Raw genomic sequence first — 24,427 nt, forward strand, 5'->3', positions numbered from 1 at the left:
TAGAGCATATAGAGCAAGTCAAAGTGTATAAATATTTGGGTGTGTGGGTTGACGACAAGCTGAGCTTCACTGTGCATGTGGAGAACTCGATAAGGAAGCTTAAACTGAAAATAGGATTTTATTACTGGCATAAGGCTTGTTTTTCTCTGGAGGCCAGGAAGGAGCTGGTACGATGTACATTACTGTCGGTTTTAGTGATGTTATTTATATAAATATATATATATATATATGCAGGCCTCAACCACTACCCCGAGAGCACTTGATTCAGTATATCACGCAGCCCTCAGGTTCATTACCAATCTAACACATCATTGTGATCTCTACAGCGCTGTTGGCTGGTCGTCATTGACCTTGCGTAGGCTTATACACTGGTTTATAAGGCCATATTGGGTAAAATGCCATGTTATCTCTGTTCTTTTTGAGTCAGATTAGTAAATAAATATCAGTTACGGTCCCATTCTGATTTGCTTCTAACAGAACCAAAAATTAGAACAAGTCATGGTAGAAATAGTTTTGGTTACATTTTAAAATGTGATGATCTAGTTTGGTTGGTGGAGTTTAAACACTTGATCGATGTCTATATCATAGAAGAGTGTAAATGTCTTTAGGACAGCTGTTTTTAGTCAAGGTGTTTGTGTTTTTAAATGTAAAATGTCATTGTTGTACAGTATGTGTGTTTATAGTTGTGTTTAATGTTGTGTTAGTGTATGTAAGTTGTTTTGTCTGAAACGTTGTTCCCCCTGCTGCTATTGGACCAGGTCTCTCTTGGAAAATAGATGTTATCTCAATGAGAAAAACCTGTATAAATAAAAGGTAAAAAAAAAAAAATGAGTACAGTTATTTATATATATATATATATATCACATTATTGTGGACAGTCGGGTTAATATAATAATTGGATTAAAACGTTTACATGCTTTGCAAGAAGACGGATTTCCCTAATCATCCTGTTTCCATGGAAATCAGTCTGCCACATCTGAAATCAGTCTGCCACATCTGAAAAATCAGTCTGCCACATCTGAAATCAGTCTGCCACATCTGAAATCAGTCTGCCACATCTGAAATCAGTCTCTGAAATCAGTCTGCCACATCTGAAATCAGTCTGCCACATCTGAAATCAGTCTGCCACATCTAAAATCAGTCTGCCACATCTGAAATCAGTCTGCCACATCTGAAATCAGTCTCTGAAATCAGTCTGCCACATCTGAAATCAGTCTGCCACATCTGAAATCAGTCTGCTACATCTGAAATCAGTCTGCCTGATGGTACTCTGACGAAAGCAGAACATCAACAATCAGAATAAACATTCTACAACAGCAACTTTGTCAGTTTTAGGACATCGAGTTCAGACATATAAAGTTTGTATGTGAAAACTACTTCTAAAAAGGATAAACACAGTAGTTCTGAACTCACTTCCCTCATGGAACTAACACACGACCAGATTAAATACACCTCTGGAACTAACACACGACCAGATTAAATACACCTCTGGAACTAACACAGGACCAGATTAAATACACCTCTGGAACTAACACACGACCAGATTAAATACACCTCTGGAACTAACACAGGACCAGATTAAATACACCTCTGGAACTAACACACGACCAGATTAAATACACCTCTGGAACTAACACACGACCAGATTAAATACACCTCCAGAACTAACACACGACCAGATTAAATACACCTCACGGAACTAACACACGACCAGATTAAATACACCTCCAGAACTAACACACGACCAGATTAAATACACCTCATGGAACTAACACACGACCAGATTAAATACACCTCTGGAACTAACACAGGACCAGATTAAATACACCTCATGGAACTAACACACGACCAGATTAAATACACCTCACGGAACTAACACACGACCAGATTAAAAACACCTCACGGAACTAACACCCGACCAGATTAAATACACCTCTGGAACTAACACAGGACCAGATTAAATACACCTCTGGAACTAACACAGGACCAGATTAAATACACCTCACGGAACTAACACACGACCAGATTAAATACACCTCTGGAACTAACACACGACCAGATTAAAAACACCTCACAGAACTAACACCCGACCAGATTAAAAACACCTCACGGAACTAACACCCGACCAGATTAAATACACCTCACGGAACTAACACAGGACCAGATTAAATACACCTCTGGAACTAACACAGGACCAGATTAAATACACCTCATGGAACTAACACACGACCAGATTAAATACACCTCACGGAACTAACACACGACCAGATTAAATACACCTCTGGAACTAACACACGACCAGATTAAATACACCTCTGGAACTAACACAGGACCAGATTAAATACACCTCTGGAACTAACACACGACCAGATTAAATACACCTCTGGAACTAACACACGACCAGATTAAATACACCTCTGGAACTAACACAGGACCAGATTAAATACACCTCTGGAACTAACACAGGACCAGATTAAATACACCTCTGGAACTAACACAGGACCAGATTAAATACACCTCTGGAACTAACACAGGACCAGATTAAATACACCTCTGGAACTAACACAGGACCAGATTAAATACACCTCTGGAACTAACACACGACCAGATTAAATACACCTCTGGAACTAACACAGGACCAGATTAAATACACCTCTGGAACTAACACACGACCAGATTAAATACACCTCTGGAACTAACACACGACCAGATTAAATACACCTCTGGAACTAACACAGGACCAGATTAAATACACCTCTGGAACTAACACAGGACCAGATTAAATACACCTCACTGAACTAACACACGACCAGATTAAATACACCTCTGGAACTAACACAGGACCAGATTAAATACACCTCTGGAACTAACACAGGACCAGATTAAATACACCTCACGGAACTAACACAGGACCAGATTAAATACACCTCTGGAGTGCAGATTCAGGTGTTTTACATGTCCTAATAATATAAGAGATTGCTCAGGGGAAAAAACAGGTGCTTTAATATTCATACGCTTACTTCGATTTTGACCTTTGGCCGATTAAGATAAGCAGTGTAAAGAGTTCACATGACTATTGCATAATCTGCCTACTGCCCTAATCAGTTCACCATCGAATGATTACTGTGCATGTAAACATACTTAATGAGGTTTTAGAAGTGCACTCAATTCGGTGATTCAACGGCGCTCTCTAGGAATCTTGTCTGTCCGCTCACTGAGGAGTACAGCTGTGTACTGACTATTCTAGAGTAGTACAGAAAATGGGGAGGCAGGTAGACTAGTGGTTAGAGGAGGGAGGCAGGTAGACTAGTGGTTAGAGGGGGTGGGGGGGGCAGGTAGACTAGTGGTTAGAGGGGGAGGCAGGTAGACTAGTGGTTAGAGGGGGGCAGGTAGACTAGTGGTTAGAGGAGGGAGGCAGGTAGACTAGTGGTTAGAAGGCGGGGGCAGGTAGACTAGTGGTTAGAGGAGGGAGGCAGGTAGACTAGTGGTTAGAGGGGGGGCAGGTAGACTAGTGGTTAGAGGAGGGAGGCAGGTAGCCTAGTGGTTAGAGGAGGGAGGCAGGTAGCCTAGTGGTTAGAGGAGGGAGGCAGGTAGACTAGTGGTTAGAAGGCGGGGGCAGGTAGACTAGTGGTTAGAGGAGGGAGGCAGGTAGTCTAGTGGTTAGAGGGGGGAGGCAGGTAGACTAGTGGTTAGAGGGGGCAGGTAGACTAGTGGTTAGAGGGGGGCAGGTAGACTAGTGGTTAGAGGGGGCGGCAGGTAGCCTAGTGGTTAGAGGGGGCGGCAGGTAGCCTAGTGGTTAGAGGGGGCAGGTAGCCCAGTGGTTAGAGGGGGCGGCAGGTAGCCTAGTGGTTAGAGGGGGGCAGGTAGCCCAGTGGTTAGACGGGGCAGGTAGACTAGTGGTTAGAGGGGGGCAGGTAGACTAGTGGTTAGAGGGGGGCAGGTAGACTAGTGGTTAGAGGGGGCGGCAGGTAGCCTAGTGGTTAGAGGGGGGCGGCAGGTAGCCTAGTGGTTAGAGGGGGGCGGCAGGTAGCCTAGTGGTTAGAGGGGGGCAGGTAGCCCAGTGGTTAGAGCTTTGGACTAGGCTACCTAGGTTGCAAATTCAAATCCCCGAGCTGACAAGGTACAAATCTGTCGTTCTGCCCCTGAACAGGCAGTTAATCCACTGTTCCCCCAGTAGGCCGTCATTGAAAATAAGAATATGTTCTTAACTGAAAGGTATTTAAAAAATAAAAAATAAATCAAACCCACCCCTCAGCTGTGTATTCACTAACCGACAGACTAGAACCCAGTTCAGCTCTTTGACCAGGGCTAATCCCTGTTCCACATTGGATTATAGACATTTGTCGTCAAATACAACCAAATAAACCAAGAGAATTAGCCATAACACAGAGTTAAGGTTTTACCTTGTCTTTACCAGAAACACAGAGAGACTGCTTTCAATATAAGCCGGGAATGTGTGACAGCTTCTGGATCAATTTCGTTTTACATTTTTTGTCATGATAGTCAAGAGCAAATGAAAAGTCCAGTCAGAAACAGTATGGGACTGGATCCAGGAAGTAAGCAGGACAAGCAGGTCACTTTCCCAGCGTATTAGAGGTCATTATAGTCCAACGTTTCAATGTTTACGGTTAATTCTGTGGCGAAATATGGATTAGACATCAGATTTAAATCGCATGGTGTACAAAGGTGAGTAACAATGGTCCTTCAGTTTCTCCATTATATGGCCGTTGACTGGCTGTGTTGTCCAGAACGTAGGGGTATTATGGGCTGTTGTCCAGAACGTAGGGGTATTATGGGCTGTTGTCCAGAACGTAGGGGTATTATGGGCTGTTGTCCAGAACGTAGGGGTATTATGGGCTGTGGGAACTAGGGGTATTATGGGCTGTTGTCCAGAACGTAGGGGTATTATGGGCTGTGTCCAGAACGTAGGGGTATTATGGGGCTGTTGTCCAGAACGTAGGGGTATTATGGGCTGTGTTGTCCAGAACGTAGGGGTATTATGGGCTGGTCCAGAACGTAGGGGTATTATGGGCTGTGAACTGTTGTCCAGAACGTAGGGGTATTATGGGCTGTTGTCCAGAATGGGTATTATGGGCTGTTGTCCAGAACGTAGGGGTATTATGGGCTGTTGTCCAGAACGTAACACAGGGGTATTATGGGCTGTTGTCCAGAACGTAGGGGTATTATGGGCTGTTGTCCAGAACGTAGGGGTATTATGGGCTGTTGTCCAGAACGTAGGGGTATTATGGGCTGTTGTTGTCCAGTTGTCCGTAGGGGTATTATGGGCTGTTGTCCAGAACGTAGGGGTATTATGGGCTGTTGTCCAGAACGTAGGGGTATTATGGGCTGTTGTCCAGAACGTAGGGGTATTATGGGCTGTGTTGTCCAGAACGTAGGGGTATTATGGGCTGTTGTCCAGAACGTAGGGGTATTATGGGCTGTTGTCCAGAACGTAGGGGTATTATGGGCTGTTGTCCAGAACGTAGGGGTATTATGGGCTGTTGTCCAGAACGTAGGGGTATTATGGGCTGTTGTCCAGAACGTAGGGGGTATTATGGGCTGTTGTCCAGAACGTAGCGTGGGGGTATTATGGGCTGTGTTGTCCAGAACTATGGGCTAGGGGTATTATGGGCTTTGTCCAGAACGTAGGGGTATTATGGGCTGTTGTCCAGAACGTAGGGGTATTATGGGCTGTGTTGTCCAGAACGTAGGGGTATTATGGGCTGTTGTCCAGAACGTAGGGGTATTATGGGCTGTTGTCCAGAACGAGGGGTATTATGGGCTGTGTTGTCCAGAACGTAGGGTATTATGGGCTGTTGTCCAGAACGTGGGGGTATTATGGGCTGTTGTCCAGAACGTAGGGGTATTATGGGCTGTTGTCCAGAACGTAGGGGTATTATGGGCTGTTGTCCAGAACGTAGGGGTATTATGGGCTGTTGTCCAGAACGTAGGGGTATTATGGGCTGTGTTGTCCAGGGCTGAAATAGGGGTATTATGTCCAGCTGTGTTGTCCAGAACGTAGGGGTATTATGGGCTGTTGTCCAGAACGAGGGGTATTATGGGCTGTTGTCCCAGATTACTGGGCTGTTGTCCAGAACGTAGGGGTATTATGGGCTGTGTTGTCCAGAACGTAGGGGTATTATGGGCTGTGTTGTCCAGAACGTAGGGGTATTATGGGCTGTTGTCCAGAACGTAGGGGTATTATGGGCTGTTGTCCAGAACGTAGGGGTATTATGGGCTGTTGTCCAGAACGTAGGGGTATTATGGGCTGTTGTCCAGAACGTAGGGGTATTATGGGCTGTTGTCCAGAACGTAGGGGTATTATGGGGTTATTATAGGGGTATTATGGGCTGTTGTCCAGAACGTAGGGGTATTATGGGCTGTTGTCCAGAACGTAGGGGTATTATGGGCTGTTGTCCAGAACGTAGGGGTATTATGGGCTGTTGTCCAGAACGTAGGGGTATTATGGGCTGTGTTGTCCAGAACGTAGGGGTATTATGGGCTGTTGTCCAGAACGTAGGGGTATTATGGGCTGTTGTCCAGAACGTAGGGGTATTATGGGCTGTTGTCCAGAACGTAGGGGTATTATGGGCTGTTGTCCAGAACGTAGGGGTATTATGGGCTGTTGTCCAGAACGTAGGGGTATTATGGGCTGTTGTCCAGAACGTAGGGGTATTATGGGCTGTGTTGTCCAGAACGTAGGGGTATTATGGGCTGTGTTGTCCAGAACGTAGGGGTATTATGGGCTGTGTCCAGAACGTAGGGGTATTATGGGCTGTTGTCCAGAACGTAGGGTAGGGGCTGTGGTCCAGAATTATTATGGGCTGTTGTCCAGAACGTAGGGGTATTATGGGCTGTTGTCCAGAACGTAGGGGTATTATGGGCTAGGGGTATTATGGGCTGTTGTCCAGAACGTAGGGGTATTATGGGCTGTTGTCCAGAACGTAGGGGTATTATGGGCTGTTGTCCAGAACGTAGGGGGGTATTATGGGCTGTTGTCCAGAACGTAGGGGTATTATGGGCTGTGTTGTCCAGAACGTAGGGGTATTATGGGCTGTTGTCCAGAACGAGGGGTATTATGGGCTGTTGTCCAGAACGAGGGGTGGGCTGTGTTGTCCAGAACGTAGGGGCTGGGCTGTTGTCCAGAACGTAGGGGTATTATGGGCTGTTGTCCAGAACGTAGGGGTATTATGGGCTGTGTTGTCCAGAACGAGGGGTATTATGGGCTGTGTTGTCCAGAACGTAGGGGGGTGTTGTTATGGGCTGTTGTCCAGAACGTAGGGGTATTATGGGCTGTTGTCCAGAACGTAGGGGTATTATGGGCTGTTGTCCAGAACGAGGGGTATTATGGGCTGTGTTGTCCAGAACGTAGGGGTATTATGGGCTGTTGTCCAGAACGTAGGGGTATTATGGGCTGTTGTCCAGAACGTAGGGGTATTATGGGCTGTTGTCCAGAACGTAGGGGTATTATGGGGGTCCAGAACGTAGGGGTATTATGGGCTGTTGTCCAGAACGTAGGGGTATTATGTTGTCCAGAACGTAGGGGCTATGGGCTGTTGTCCAGAACGTAGGGGTATTATGGGCTGTGTTGTCCAGAACGTAGGGGTATTATGGGCTGTTGTCCAGAACGTAGGGGTATTATGGGCTGTTGTCCAGAACGTAGGGGTATTATGGGCTGTTGTCCAGAACGTAGGGGTATTATGGGCTGTTGTCCAGAACGTAGGGGTATTATGGGCTGTTGTCCAGAACGTAGGGGTATTATGGGCTATTATGGGCTTGTTGTCCAGAACGTAGGGGTATTATGGGCTGTTGTCCAGAACGTAGGGGTATTATGGGCTGTTGTCCAGAACGTAGGGGTATTATGGGCTGTTGTCCAGAACGTAGGGGTATTATGGGCTGTTGTCCAGAACGTAGGGGTATTATGGGCTGTTGTCCAGAACGTAGGGGTATTATGGGCTGTTGTCCAGAACGTAGGGGTATTATGGGCTGGCTGGTGGGCTGTCCAGAACGTAGGGGTATTATGGGCTGTTGTCCAGAACGTAGGGGTATTATGGGCTGTGTTGTCCAGAACGTAGGGGTATTATGGGCTGTGTCCAGAACGTAGGGGTATTATGGGCTGCTGTAGGGGTATTATGGGCTGTGTTGTCCAGAACGTAGGGGTATTATGGGCTGTGTTGTCCAGAACGTAGGGGTATTATGGGCTGTTGTCCAGAACGTAGGGGTATTATGGGCTGTGTTGTCCAGAACGTAGGGGTATTATGGGCTGTTGTCCAGAACGTAGGGGTATTATGGGCTGTTGTCCAGAACGTCCAAAAAGGGGTATTATGGGCTGTTGTCCAGAACGAGGGGTATTATGGGCTGTTGTCCAGAACGTAGGGGTATTATGGGCTGTTGTCCAGAACGTAGGGGTATTATGGGCTGTGTTGTCCAGAACGTAGGGGTATTATGGGCTGTGGTCCAGAACGTAGGGGTATTATGGGCTGTGTTGTCCAGAACGTAGGGGTATTATGGGCTGTTGTCCAGAACGTAGGGGTATTATGGGCTGTTGTCCAGAACGTAGGGGTATTATGGGCTGTGTTGTCCAGAACGTAGGGGTATTATGGGCTGTTGTCCAGAACGTAGGGGTATTATGGGCTGTGTTGTCCAGAACGTAGGGGTATTATGGGCTGTTGTCCAGAACGTAGGGGTATTATGGGCTGTGTTGTCCAGAACGTAGGGGTATTATGGGCTGTTGTCCAGAACGTAGGGGTATTATGGGCTGTGGTCCAGAACGTAGGGGTATTATGGGCTGTCGTCCAGAACGTAGGGGTATTATGGGCTGTTGTCCAGAACGTAGGGGTATTATGGGCTGTTGTCCAGAACGTAGGGGTATTATGGGCTGTTGTCCAGAACGTAGGGGTATTATGGGCTGTGTTGTCCAGAACGTAGGGGTATTATGGGCTGTGTTGTCCAGAACGTAGGGGTATTATGGGCTGTTGTCCAGAACGTAGGGGTATTATGGGCTGTGTTGTCCAGAACGTAGGGGTATTATGGGCTGTTGTCCAGAACGTAGGGGTATTATGGGCTGTTGTCCAGAACGTAGGGGTATTATGGGCTGTGTTGTCCAGAACGTAGGGGTATTATGGGCTGTCGTCCAGAACGTAGGGGTATTATGGGCTGTGGTCCAGAACGTAGGGGTATTATGGGCTGTGTTGTCCAGAACGTAGGGGTATTATGGGCTGTCGTCCAGAACGTAGGGGTATTATGGGCTGTGTTGTCCAGAACGTAGGGGTATTATGGGCTGTGTTGTCCAGAACGTAGGGGTATTATGGGCTGTCGTCCAGAACGTAGGGGTATTATGGGCTGTTGTCCAGAACGTAGGGGTATTATGGGCTGTTGTCCAGAACGTAGGGGTATTATGGGCTGTGTTGTCCAGAACGTAGGGGTATTATGGGCTGTGTTGTCCAGAACGTAGGGGTATTATGGGCTGTTGTCCAGAACGTAGGGGTATTATGGGCTGTTGTCCAGAACGTAGGGGTATTATGGGCTGTTGTCCAGAACGTAGGGGTATTATGGGCTGTTGTCCAGAACGTAGGGGTATTATGGGCTGTCGTCCAGAACGTAGGGGTATTATGGGCTGTTGTCCAGAACGTAGGGGTATTATGGGCTGTGTTGTCCAGAACGTAGGGGTATTATGGGCTGTGTTGTCCAGAACGTAGGGGTATTATGGGCTGTTGTCCAGAACGTAGGGGTATTATGGGCTGTGTTGTCCAGAACGTAGGGGTATTATGGGCTGTGTTGTCCAGAACGAGGGTATTATGGGCTGTTGTCCAGAACGTAGGGGTATTATGGGCTGTTGTCCAGAACGTAGGGGTATTATGGGCTGTTGTCCAGAACGTAGGGGTATTATGGGCTGTTGTCCAGAACGTAGGGGTATTATGGGCTGTGTTGTCCAGAACGTAGGGGTATTATGGGCTGTTGTCCAGAACGTAGGGGTATTATGGGCTGTGTTGTCCAGAACGTAGGGGTATTATGGGCTGTTGTCCAGAACGAGGGGTATTATGGGCTGTTGTCCAGAACGAGGGGTATTATGGGCTGTTGTCCAGAACGTAGGGGTATTATGGGCTGTGTTGTCCAGAACGTAGGGGTATTATGGGCTGTCGTCCAGAACGTAGGGGTATTATGGGCTGTGTTGTCCAGAACGTAGGGGTATTATGGGCTGTGTTCGTAGTGAACTATATAGGGAATTGGGTGCCATAGGGCTCCAATGAGATGGCAACCAGCACGGGTCTAACAAGGTCACACCAATCAAATCAAAGTTTATTTGTCACGTGCGCCGTGAAATGCTTACTTACAGGCTCTAACCAATAGATCAAAAAGGTATTAGGTGAACAAGAGGTAGATAAAGAAATAAAACAACAGTAAAAAGACAGGCTATAATACAGTAGAGAGGCTATATACAGTAGAGAGGCTATATACAGTAGAGAGGCTATATACAGTAGAGAGGCTATATACAGTAGAGAGGCTATATACAGTAGAGAGGCTATATACAGTAGAGAGGCTATATACAGTAGAGGCTATATACAGTAGAGAGGCTATATACAGTAGAGGCTATATACAGTAGAGAGGCTATATACAGTAGAGAGGCTATATACAGTAGAGGCTATATACAGTAGAGAGGTTTATATACAGTAGTGAGGCTATATACAGTAGAGGGGCTATATACATAGAGAGGCTATATACAGTAGAGAGGCTATATACAGTAGAGAGGCTATATACAGTAGAGAGGCTATATACAGTAGAGGCTATATACAGTAGAGAGGCTATATACAGTAGAGAGGCTATATACAGTAGTGAGGCTATATACAGTAGAGGGCTATATACAGTAGAGAGGCTATATACAGTAGAGAGGCTATATACAGTAGAGAGGCTATATACAGTAGAGAGGCTATATACAGTAGAGAGGCTATATACAGTAGAGGCTATATACAGTAGAGAGGCTATATACAGTAGTGAGGCTATATACAGTAGTGAGGCTATATACAGTAGAGGGGCTATATACAGTAGAGAGGCTATATACAGTAGAGAGGCTATATACAGTAGAGAGGCTATATACAGTAGAGGGGCTATATACAGTAGAGGGGCTATATACAGTAGAGAGGCTATATACAGTAGAGAGGTTATATACAGTAGAGAGGTTATATACAGTAGAGGGGCTATATACAGTAGAGAGGTTATATACAGTAGAGGGGCTATATACAGTAGAGGGGTTATATACAGTAGAGGGGTTATATACAGTAGAGAGGCTATATACAGTAGAGGGGTTATATACAGTAGAGAGGCTATATACAGTAGAGAGGCTATATACAGTAGAGGGGTTATATACAGTAGAGAGGCTATATACAGTAGAGAGGCTATATACAGTAGAGAGGTTATATACAGTAGAGAGGTTATATACAGTAGAGGGGCTATATACAGTAGAGGGGCTATATACAGTAGAGAGGCTATATACAGTAGAGAGGATATATACAGTAGAGAGGCTATATACAGTAGAGGCTATATACAGTAGAGGCTATAATACAGTAGGGGCTATATACAGTAGAGGGGCTATATACAGTAGAGAGGTTATATACAGTAGAGGGGCTATATACAGTAGAGAGGCTATATACAGTAGTGAGGCTATATACAGTAGAGGGGCTATATACAGTAGAGAGGCTATATACAGTAGTGAGGCTATATACAGTAGAGGGGCTATATACAGTAGAGAGGCTATATACAGTAGAGAGGCTATATACAGTAGAGGGGCTATATACAGTAGAGAGGCTATATACAGTAGAGAGGTTATATACAGTAGAGGGGCTATATACAGTAGAGAGGTTATATACAGTAGAGGGGCTATATACAGTAGAGAGGCTATATACAGTAGAGAGGCTATATACAGTAGAGGGGCTATATACAGTAGAGAGGCTATATACAGTAGAGAGGTTATATACAGTAGAGAGGTTATATACAGTAGAGAGGTTATATACAGTAGAGAGGCTATATACAGTAGAGAGGTTATATACAGTAGAGGCTATATACAGTAGAGGCTATATACAGTAGAGGCTATATACAGTAGAGGCTATATACAGTAGAGGCTATATACAGTAGAGAGGCTATATACAGTAGAGAGGTTATATACAGTAGAGAGGTTATATACAGTAGAGGGGCTATATACAGTAGAGAGGTTATATACAGTAGAGGCTATATACAGTAGAGGCTATATACAGTAGAGAGGCTATATACAGTAGAGAGGCTATATACAGTAGAGAGGCTATATACAGTAGAGAGGCTATATACAGTAGAGAGGCTATATACAGTAGAGAGGCTATATACAGTAGAGAGGCTATATACAGTAGAGAGGCTATATACAGTAGAGAGGTTATATACAGTAGAGAGGCTATATACAGTAGAGAGGCTATATACAGTAGAGGGGCTATATACAGTAGAGAGACTATATACAGTAGAGAGGCTATATACAGTAGAGGGGCTATATACAGTAGAGAGGCTATATACAGTAGAGGGGCTATATACAGTAGAGGGGCTATATACATTAGAGAGGTTATATACAGTAGAGAGGCTATATACAGTAGTGAGGCTATATACAGTAGAGGGGCTATATACAGTAGAGAGGCTATATACAGTAGAGGCTATATACAGTAGAGAGGCTATATACAGTAGAGAGGCTATATACAGTAGAGAGGCTATATACAGTAGAGAGGCTATATACAGTAGAGGGGCTATATACAGTAGAGAGGTTATATACAGTAGAGAGGCTATATACAGTAGAGAGGCTATATACTGTAGAGAGGTTATATACAGTAGAGAGGCTATATACAGTAGAGAGGCTATATACAGTAGAGAGGCTATATACATTAGAGAGGTTATATACAGTAGAGAGGCTATATACAGTAGTGAGGCTATATACAGTAGAGGGGCTATATACAGTAGAGAGGCTATATACAGTAGAGGCTATATACAGTAGAGAGGCTATATACAGTAGAGAGGCTATATACAGTAGAGAGGCTATATACAGTAGAGAGGCTATATACAGTAGAGGCTATATACAGTAGAGAGGCTATATACAGTAGAGAGGTTATATACAGTAGAGGCTATATACAGTAGAGGCTATATACAGTAGAGGCTATATACAGTAGAGGCTATATACATACAGTAGAGGCTATATACAGTAGAGGGGCTATATACAGTAGAGAGGCTATATACAGTAGAGAGGCTATATACAGTAGAGAGGCTATATACAGTAGAGGCTATATACAGTAGAGGGGCTATATACAGTAGAGGTTATATACAGTAGAGAGGCTATATACAGTAGAGGATATATACAGTAGAGAGGCTATATACAGTAGAGAGGCTATATGCAGTAGAGGATATATACAGTAGAGAGGCTATATACAGTAGAGAGGCTATATACAGTAGAGGGGCTATATACAGTAGAGGCTATATACAGTAGAGGCTGTATACAGTAGAGGCTATATACAGTAGAGAGGCTATATACAGTAGAGAGGCTATATACAATAGAGGCTATATACAGTAGAGGCTATATACAGTAGAGGGGCTATATACAGTAGAGAGGCTATATACAGTAGCGAGGTTATATACAGTAGCGAGGCTATATACAGTAGAGGCTATATACAGTAGAGGGGCTATATACAGTAGAGGGGCTATATACAGTAGAGGGGCTATATACAGTAGAGGCTATATACAGTAGAGGCTATATACAGTAGAGGGGCTATATACAGTAGAGGGGCTATATACAGTAGAGGCTATATACAGTAGAGGCTATATACAGTAGAGGGGCTATATACAGTAGAGGGGCTATATACAGTAGAGAGGCTATATACAGTAGAGAGGCTATATACAGTAGAGAGGCTATATACAGTAGAGAGGCTATATACAGTAGAGAGGTTATATACAGTAGAGAGGCTATATACAGTAGTGAGGCTATATACAGTAGAGGGGCTATATACAGTAGAGAGGCTATATACAGTAGAGGCTATATACAGTAGAGGGGCTATATACAGTAGAGAGGCTATATACAGTAGAGAGGTTATATACAGTAGAGGCTATATACAGTAGAGGCTATATACATACAGTAGAGGCTATATACAGTAGAGGGGCTATATACAGTAGAGAGGCTATATACAGTAGAGAGGCTATATACAGTAGAGAGGCTATATACAGTAGAGGCTATATACAGTAGAGTGGCTATATACAGTAGAGGTTATATACAGTAGAGAGGCTATATACAGTAGAGGATATATACAGTAGAGAGGCTATATACAGTAGAGGATATATACAGTAGAGAGGCTATATACAGTAGAGAGGCTATATACAGGAGAAGGGCTATATACAGTAGAGAGGTTATATACAGTAGAGAGGTTATATACAGTAGAGAGGCTATATACAGTAGAGAGGCTATATACAGTAGAGAGGCTATATACAGTAGAGAGGTTATATACAGTAGAGAGGTTATATACAGTAGAGAGGCTATTTACAGTAGAGAGGCTATATACAGTAGAGAGGCTATATACAGTAGAGAGGCTATATACAGTAGAGGCTATATACAGTAGAGGCTATATACAGTAGAGAGGCTATATACAGTAGAGGGGCTATATACAGTAGAGGCTATATACAGTAGAGGCTGTATACAGTAGAGGCTATATACAGTAGAGAGGCTATATACAGTAGCGAGGTTATATACAGTAGCGAGGCTATATACAGTAGAGGGGCTATATACAGTAGAGGGGCTATATACAGTAGAGGGGCTATATACTGTAGAGGGGCTATATACAGTAGAGGGGCTATATACAGTAGAGGGGCTATTTACAGTAGAGGCTATATACAGTAGAGGGGCTATATACAGTAGAGGGGCTATATACAGTAGAGAGGCTATATACAGTAGAGGCTATATACAGTAGAGGGGCTATATACAGTAGAGGGGCTATATACAGTAGAGGGGCTATATACAGTACAGAGGCTATATACAGTAGAGGGGCTATATACAGTAGAGGGGCTATATACAGTAGAGGCTATATACAGTAGAGGCTATATACAGTAGAGGGGCTATATACAGTAGAGGGGCTATATATAGTAGAGGGGCTATATACAGTACAGAGGCTATATACTATATACAGACACCGGTTAGTCAGGCTGATTGAGGTAGTATGTACATGTAGATATGGTTAAAGTGACTATGCATATGTGATGAACAGAGAGTAGCAGTAGCGTAAAAAGAGGGGTTGGCGGGTGGTGGTTGGGACACAATGCAGATAGCCCAGTTAGCCAATGTGTGGGAGCACTGGGTGGTCGGCCCAATTGAGGTAGTATGTACATGAATGTATAGTTAAAGTGACTATATATATATACACTGCTCAAAAAAATAAAAGGGAACACTTAAACCACACAATGTAACTCCAAGTCAATCACACTTCTGTGAAATCAAACTGTCCACTTAGGAAGCAACACTGATTGACAATAAATTTCACATGCTGTTGTGCAAATGGAATAGACGACAGGTGGAAATTATAGGCAATTAGCAAGACACCCCCAATAAAGGAGTGGTTCTGCAGGTGGTGACCACAGACCACTTCTCAGTTCCTATGCTTCCTGGCTGATGTTTCGGTCACTTTTGAATGCTGGCGGTGCTTTCACTCTAGTGGTAGCATGAGACGGAGTCTACAACCCACACAAGTGGCTCAGGTAGTGCAGCTCATCCAGGATGGAACATCAATGCGAGCTGTGGCAAGAAGGTTCGCTGTGTCTGTCAGCGTAGTGTCCAGAGCATGGAGGCGCTACCAGGAGACAGGCCAGTACATCAGGAGACGTGGAGGAGGCCGTAGGAGGGCAAGAACCTCCGCCTTTGTGCAAGGAGGAGCAGGAGGAGCACTGCCAGAGCCCTGCAAAATGACCTCCAGCAGGCCACAAATGTGCATGTGTATGCTCAAACGGTCAGAAACAGACTCCATGAGGGTGGTATGAGGGCCCGACATCCACAGGTGGTACATGACCGGTTTGGCGGTGGGTCAGTCATGGTGTGGGGTGGCATTTCTTTGGGGGGCCGCACAGCCCTCCATGTGCTCGCCAGAGGTAGCCTGACTGCCATTAGGTACCGAGAAGAGATCCTCAGGCCCCTTGTGAGACCATATGCTGGTGCGGTTGGCCCTGGGTTCCTCCTAATGCAAGACAATGCTAGACCTCATGTGGCTGGAGTGTGTCAGCAGTTCCTGCAAGAGGGAGGCATTGATGCTATGGACTGGCCCGCCTGTTCCCCAGACCTGAATCCAATTGAGCACATCTGGGACATCATGTCTCGCTCCATCCACCAACGCCACGTTGCACCACAGACTGTCCAGGAGTTGGCGGATGCTTTAGTCCAGGTCTGGGAGGAGATCCCACAGGAGACCATCCGCCACCTCATCAGGAGCATGCCCAGGCGTTGTATGGAGGTCATACAGGCACGTGGAGGCCACACACACTACTGAGCCTAATTTTGACTTGTTTTAAGGACATTACATCAAAGTTGGATCAGCCTGTAGTGTGGTTTTCCACTTTAATTTTGAGTGTGACTCCAAATCCAGTCCTCCATGGGTTGATACATTTGATTTCCATTGATAATTTTTGTGATTTTGTTGTCAGCACATTCAACTATGTAAAGAAAAAAGTATTTAATAAGAATATTTCATTCATTCAGATCTAGGATGTGTTATTTTAGTGTTCCCTTTATTTTTTGAGCAGTGTATGACAAACAGAGAGTAGCAGCAGCGTAAAAGAAGGGTTGGGGGGGGACACAATGCAAATAGTCCGGGTAACCATTTGGTTACATGTTCAGGAGTCTTATTGCTTGGGGGTAAAAACTGTTGAGAAGCCTTTTTGTCCTAGACTTGGCACTCCGGTACCGCTTGCCATGCGGTAGTAGAGGGAACAGTCTATGACTGGGGTGGCTGGGGTCTTTTTTTAGGGCCTTCCTTTGACACCACCTGGTATAGAGGTCCTGGATGACAAGAAGCTTAGCCCCAGTGATGTACTGGGCCGTACGCACTACCCTCTGAAGTGCCTTGCTGTCGGGGGCCGAGCAATTGCGGTACCAGACAGTGATGCAACCAGTCAAGATGCTCTCTGTTGCAGCTGTAGAACCTTTGAGGATCTTAGGACCCATGTCAAATCGTTTTTAGTTTCCTGAGGGGGAATAGGTTTTGTCGTGCCCTCTTCACGACTGTCTTGGTGTGTTTGGACCATTCTAGTTTGTTGTTGATGTGGACACCAAGGATCTTGAAGCTCTCGGGTGCGCACCTGGTGCTAATGAGCTATACATGCTAAAGTCTAACCTCTAAATATGAATTTAAAGTCCAAATCATGTAACAGTGCACTAAGTGAATTCTCCAAGAAGTTGCTTCTTGATTAATTAGTGTGAAGTATATAGTGTTCTCTCTGCTAGCGCACGGCAAGTCTGGAACCAGCAGGACCCTGAACATCTTCTACACCATAAGGCTGCTAAATAGTTAACCACCCTGAACATCTTCTACACCATAAGGCTGCTAAATAGTTAACCACCCTGGACATCTTCTACACCATAAGGCTGCTAAATAGTTAACCACCCTGGACATCTTCTACACCATAAGGCTGCTAAATAGTTAACCACCATGGACATCTTCTACACCATAAGGCTGCTAAATAGTTAACCACCCTGGACATCTTCTACACCATAAGGCTGCTAAATAGTTAACCACCCTGGACATCTTCTACACCATAAGGCTGCTAAATAGTTAACCACCCTGGACATCTTCTACACCATAAGGCTGCTAAATAGTTAACCACCCTGGACATCTTCTACACCATAAGGCTGCTAAATAGTTAACCACCCTGAACATCTTCTACACCATAAGGCTGCTAAATAGTTAACCACCCTGGACATCTTCTACACCATAAGGCTGCTAAATAGTTAACCACCCTGGACAATCTACCGGTGGTAAATTCAATTGATTGGACATTACTTGGAAAGGCACACACCTGTCTAATTAACACACCAGTCTATATAAGATCCCACAGCTGACAGTGCATGTCAGAGCAAAAACCAAACCATGAGGCTGAAAGAATTGTCCGTATGAGAGCCGAGACAGGATGGTGTTGAATCATAGATCTTTGGAAGGGTACCAAAACATTTCTGTCATCCCCCCCCCCCACACACTTTCCCAGGTTGCCAATACTCTTGCTCAAGTTAAAATATCATCTCTCTAATAACAAAAGGAAGTCACTCCTCAACAAATATTTTGATGTAGGGTGGTGTTTCACCCCCAAGTTGCCTTACAAATGCATCTAACCCCACTCACAGCCAACAGTTCAGAGTTTACAAATACATCTGGTAGGAAAGCTGGGATTCCCCTCTAACAAAGGCCATTAAAACCTATTTGATTTTGTTTTGTTTTTTGCAATTGTGCATTTGTCTGCTTGTCAGAATGCACTTTTCTCTCGTTATGCTGTTATGTCATAACTTGAATGCATCACCAGAGGACTATTTATCTCACGTAGAACACAACAACAACAACAAGCCGACGAGGTAAATCTGTCAGATTTCTCTGTCCGTTACTCTGTTCGTTACTCTGTTCGTTACTCTGTTCGTTACTCTGTCCGTTACTCTGTTCGTTACTCTGTTCGTTACTCTGTTCGTTACTCTGTTGTTTTGTCTGCGGAGGAAAAGTAACATGTGGAATGTTCTAACTTCTTCAAAGCCTCGGCAGAAATGTTTTGTTGATGATCCATATTGTTTTGGCGTGACGGTAATGATTTTGCCGTGGCAACAGAAGAATGACAGTACGTAACAACACAGATCAACTGCACCCAGAAATATTTGAATTAACATGGAATTAATTATTTAAAAATAAATAATGTATTACACCTAACACTTGATTTTCAACTGGTCTGTACCTCGACCTGTATGGGTCTCTCTCTATGGGTCTGTCTCTCTATGGGTCTGTCTCTCTATGGGTCTGTCTCTCTATGGGTCTGTCTCTCTATGGGTCGGTCTCTCTCTATGGGTCTGTCTCTCTATGGGTCTGTCTCTCTCTATGGGTCTGTCTCTCTCTATGGGTCGGTCTCTCTCTATGGGTCTGTCTCTCTCTATGGGTCTGTCTCTCTCTATGGGTCTGTCTCTCTATGGGTCTGTCTCTCTCTATGGGTCTGTCTCTCTCTATGGGTCTGTCTCTCTCTATGGGTCTGTCTCTCTCTATGGGTGGTCTCTCTCTATGGGTCGGTCTCTCTCATGGGTCGGTCTCTCTCTACAGTCTCTCTCTGGGTCGGTCTCTCTAGTCTCTCTCTATGGGTCTGTCTCTCTCTATGGGTCTGTCTCTCTATGGGTCGGTCTCTCTATGGGTCGGTCTCTCTCTATGGGTCGGTCTCTCTCTATGGGTCGGTCTCTCTCTATGGGTCGGTCTCTCTATGGGTCGGTCTCTCTCTATGGGTCTGTCTCTCTCTATGGGTCTGTCTCTCTATGGGTCTGTCTCTCTCTATGGGTCTGTCTCTCTATGGGTCTGTCTCTCTCTATGGGTCTGTCTCTCTCTATGGGTCTGTCTCTCTCTATGGGTCTGTCTCTCTCTATGGGTCTGTCTCTCTATGGGTCGGTCTCTCTATGGGTCGGTCTCTCTCTATGGGTCGGTCTCTCTCTATGGGTCGGTCTCTCTCTATGGGTCGGTCTCTCTCTATGGGTCTGTCTCTCTCTATGGGTCTGTCTCTCTCTATGGGTCTGTCTCTCTATGGGTCTGTCTCTCAGGTCTGTCTCTCTCTATGGGTCTGTCAACTCTCTATGGGTCTGTCTCTCTATGGGTAGAATACTCTATGGGTTCTCTCTATAACGGTCTCTGTTTGTGCATCATGGGCAGTTCTCTCTATGGGTCTGTCTCTCTCTATGGGTCGGTCTTCTCTATGGGTCTGTCTCTCTCTATGGGTCTGTCTCTCTCATGGGTCTGTCTCACATGGGTCTGTCTCTCTCTATGGTCTGTCTCTCTCTATGGGTCTGTCTCTCTCTATGGGTCTGTCTCTCTCTATGGGTCTGTCTCTCTCGATGGGTCTCTCTCTATGGGTCTGTCTCTCTCGATGGGTCTCTCTCTATGGGTCTGTCTCTCTCGATGGGTCTCTCTCTATAGGTCTCTCTATGGGTGAACTTGCTGCTTAACTGGCATTGTGTTCTTCTGGATAGGTCCCAACTGGCAGAACCCATGCAGAGCTGGTTTCAGGTATAAGCCACATAAACAGGCTGTTAGAGCCCCGAGCTTGGGGGGGGGGTGGGGGAACTCAGGTCGGGGTCTCAACTTTCTGAGAGTAAGAATAGTAGAATACACAAGTTGCAATATAACAATCTGTTTGTGCATCAGCAGTTTCTCTCTTGTTAAGTCAGTCACTGACAGTCATTCAATTAGCCATGTCAGCCACAGGAGGTTGGTGGAACCTTAAGGAAGGACGGACTCCTGGTAATGGCTGGAGTGGAATGATACCAAACACAGGGTTCCCATGGATACCAAACACAGGGTTCCCATGGTTACCATGTACACCAAACACAGGGTTCCCATGGATACCAAACACAGGGTTCCCATGGTTCCCATGTACACCAAACACAGGGTTCCCATGGTTCTCATGTACACCAAACACAGGGTTCCCATGGTTCCCATGTACACCAAACACAGGGTTCCCATGGTTCCCATGTACACCAAACACAGGGTTCCCATGGTTCCTATGTACACCAAACACAGGGTTCCCATGGTTCCCATGTACACCAAACACAGGGTTCCCATGGTTCCCATGTACACCAAACACAGGGTTCCCATGGTTCCCATGTACACCAATCACAGGGTTCCCATGGTTCCCATGTACACCAATCACAGGGTTCCCATGGTTCCTATGTACACCAAACACAGGGTTCCCATGGTTCCCATGTACACCAAACACAGGGTTCCCATGGTTCCTATGTGTTTGATGAGATTCCATTGACTCCGTTCCAGCCATTATTATGAGCCGTCCTCCCCTCAGCAGCCTCCACTGATGTCAGCTAACAAGTTTTGGATTGGTAATTAGCATAGCCAGCTATCTAAATGTGTAGTAATCATGGCTGAATACACAGGGGCCCTGACCTACAGGGGGAGCCCATTGATTTAGTTAGTCACCCTGACCTACAGGGGGAGCCCATTGATTTAGTTAGTCACCCTGACCTACAGGGGGAGCCCATTGATTTAGTTAGTCACCCTGACCTACAGGGGGAGCCCATTGATTTTGTTAGTCACCCTGACCTACAGGGGGAGCCCATTGATTTTGTTAGTCACCCTGACCTACAGGGGGAGCCCAATGATTTTGATAGTTACCCTGACCTACAGGGGGAGCCCATTGATTTTGTTAGTCACCCTGACCTCCAAGGGGGACCCCCAAAATGTTTGGGCCTTCTCTCGGCCCATGCTCTGGTCAAAAGTAGTGCACCATAATGGGAAAAGGGTTCCAATAAGAATGTCTTCTCTGTGTTCTAACTCTGCACCGTAATGGGAAAAGGGTTCCAATAAGAATGTAGTCTCTGTGTTCTAACTCTGCACCGTAATGGGAAAAGGGTTCCCATTGATTTAGTCTCTGTGTTCTAACTCTGACCGTAATGGGAAAAGGGTTCCAATAAGAATGTTTCTGTGTTCACTCTGACCTAATGGGGGGTTCCAATAAGAATGTAGTCTTCTGTGTTCTAACTCTGACCATAATGGGAAAAGGGTTCCAATAAGAATGTAGTCTCTGTGTTCTAACTCTGCACCATAATGGGAAAAGGGTTCCACCTAAGAATGTAGTCTCTGATTTTGTTCTAACTCCACTATAATGGGAAAAGGGTTCCAATAAGAATGTCATCTCTGTGTTCTAACTCCACCGTAATGTTCAATAAGAATGTAGTCTCTCTGCACCATAATGGGAAAAGGGTTCCAATAAGAATGTAGTCTCTGTGTTCTAACTCTGCACCATAATGGGAAAAGGGTTCCAATAAGAATGTAGTCTCTGTGTTCTAACTCTGCACTATAATGGGAAAAGGGTTCCAATAAGAATGTAGTCTCTGTGTTCTAACTCTGCACTATAATGGGAAAAGGGTTCCAATAAGAATGTAGTCTCTGTGTTCTAACTCTGCACTATAATGGGAAAAGGGTTCCAATAAGAATGTAGTCTCTGTGTTCTAACTCTGCACCATAATGGGAAAAAGGGTTCCAATAAGAATGTAGTCTCTGTGTTCTAACTCTGCACTATAATGGGAAAAGGGTTCCAATAAGAATGTAGTCTCTGTGTTCTAACTCTGCACTATAATGGGAAAAGGGTTCCAATAAGAATGTAGTCTCTGTGTTCTAACTCTGCACCATAATGGGAAAAGGGTTCCAATAAGAATGTAGTCTCTGTGTTCTAACTCTGCACCATAATGGGAAAAGGGTTCCAATAAGAATGTCATCTCTGTGTTCTAACTCTGCACCGTAATGGGAAAAGGGTTCCAATAAGAATGTAGTCTCTGTGTTCTAATTCTGCACCATAATGGGAAAAGGGTTCCAATAAGAATGTAGTCTCTGTGTTCTAACTCTGCACCATAATGGGAAAAGGGTTCCAATAAGAATGTAGTCTCTGTGTTCTAACTCTGCACCATAATGGGAAAAGGGTTCCAATAAGAATGTAGTCTCTGTGTTCTAACTCTGCACTATAATGGGAAAAGGGTTCCAATAAGAATGTCGTCTCTGTGTTCTAACTCTGCACCATAATGGGAAAAGGGTTCCAATAAGAATGTAGTCTCTGTGTTCTAACTCTGCACTATAATGGGAAAAGGGTTCCAATAAGAATGTAGTCTCTGAGAAAAGCGTGTCTTGACAAAGATGTGTGGTTTACTGTAGGTTAGTAGGCTCTCCAGTCATTTGAATGGGGAACATGCTGATTTCACAACAGGGCTGTGTATATTATCATCTGAATTTCACTGTGCTAAACAGAGGGAACAATGGCCCTACGCATTCAGATCACCCACAAGGACGCCGTGTGTTTAACTGTACATATGAAATACACTACAACACTACACAGAGGAATCGTGTTCCCAGAGAACACATAGTGAAGGGCTCATCCACAACATGCATAACTGAGCCTATATGTCATGCATGGAGAGTAATGGATAGTAATACCAACCTAAACATGCATTTCATGGATGTGTATGATCCAGTCAAATGAAAGAGGTTTATAATATATATATGTTACAGTGGAGGCTGGTGGGAGGAGCTATAGGAGGACGGGCTCATTGTAATGGCTGGAATGGTATAAACGGAACGGTATTAAACATGAACCATATGGAAACCACATGTTCGGCTCCTTTCCTTCAATACCATTCCAGCCATTACAATGGGCCCATCCTCCTATAGCCCCTCCCACTGATGGGTTATAAAAAATATACTCATTCATAGCCTAGTGGCCCGTTATGTTCCATTTGCATGGGCCTAATGTCTTATGGACTCAACAACCACACAACGTTGAGATGGGATTTTTCTCAGGATTTGTGAGTTATACTGGTATCCTCTGATTAAATAATGTCCTCCCTGCTCATCTCAAGTAATGGCTGACAGCATCATATCCTTTTAGAAGACGTGTAAACAGTATTACCCAGCAACACAGATCGTGACGCGAGTCATTCTGCAGAATACTGAATTGAATACAACTGGAATTTTTCTGAAAATATTCGGCTAGGCCTTCTATTGCAAGCTCAACCTTTTGATTTCTGACTGATGCCCTTCTCTTGCCCGTTACAATTTAACGCACTACGCAAAAAATAATGCTCAACACGATACTCGCAAAATGATTCAGCGTTCATGGGGGAGTCATAGCCTGAAGTCGGTTTACCTCTCGGGCTCGTGTCCTGCAGGTACGAAGGCGGTTCCGACGGTGTGACATTCCCAGAGTTCGGTGCTGAGAGCAGCGGGGACCGTTCATCCATGCCTTCGTCGGCCATGGCGGCAGCAGTTCACCCAAACCAGACGAATAAACACCGAGAAGAAGTAGAGCCGATGCGGCGGAGCCTCTCCTCTGGCCAGTGTTTCCTTGGGAGGGGGGCGGCCAGCAGATCCGTGGTAGCCTACTGCTCCGGAGAGGGCACTTCCTCGGAGGAGGAGCTACACAGACCTCAACGGGACCGGGTGGGAGGGTTGTGAGCGACTGAATGCAGAGAGAGAGCCAGACACCCCAACCCAACCCGTTCCGCTCAGACACGGTGGTGGCATGCCTTTTAGTGGGCCTGAAAACTAGACTAAATCAGAAATGAATTCTTTGAGATACAGTTTACATCCTCCAGAATGAGGAATAATATACTACTAGACCCTAGTTGCTACTGTAGACAGGCTATATTATATTGTATTTCCTGTTTAAA

General features: G+C 45.1%; 1 protein-coding gene across 2 annotated transcripts in view; it reads right to left on the bottom strand.

Moving 5' to 3' along the window:
- Positions 1 to 24,223, bottom strand: part of LOC115128057 (type 2 phosphatidylinositol 4,5-bisphosphate 4-phosphatase) — a 56,300-nt gene extending 32,077 nt beyond the window's left edge. Inside the window, exon 1 of one of the 2 annotated variants that reach the window (XM_065020115.1) lies at positions 23,905 to 24,223. In XM_065020115.1, coding sequence (XP_064876187.1) covers positions 23,905 to 24,013 — 109 coding nt within the window. In that variant the 5' untranslated portion in view covers positions 24,014 to 24,223. The remainder of the gene's footprint in view (positions 1 to 23,904) is intronic. The other variant, XM_065020116.1, reaches the window with a different exon arrangement.
- Between the last annotated feature and the right edge of the window lie 204 nt (positions 24,224 to 24,427).

This window comes from Oncorhynchus nerka, linkage group LG7 (genome assembly GCF_034236695.1).
Source record: "Oncorhynchus nerka isolate Pitt River linkage group LG7, Oner_Uvic_2.0, whole genome shotgun sequence".
Classification (NCBI taxonomy): domain Eukaryota; kingdom Metazoa; phylum Chordata; class Actinopteri; order Salmoniformes; family Salmonidae; genus Oncorhynchus; species Oncorhynchus nerka.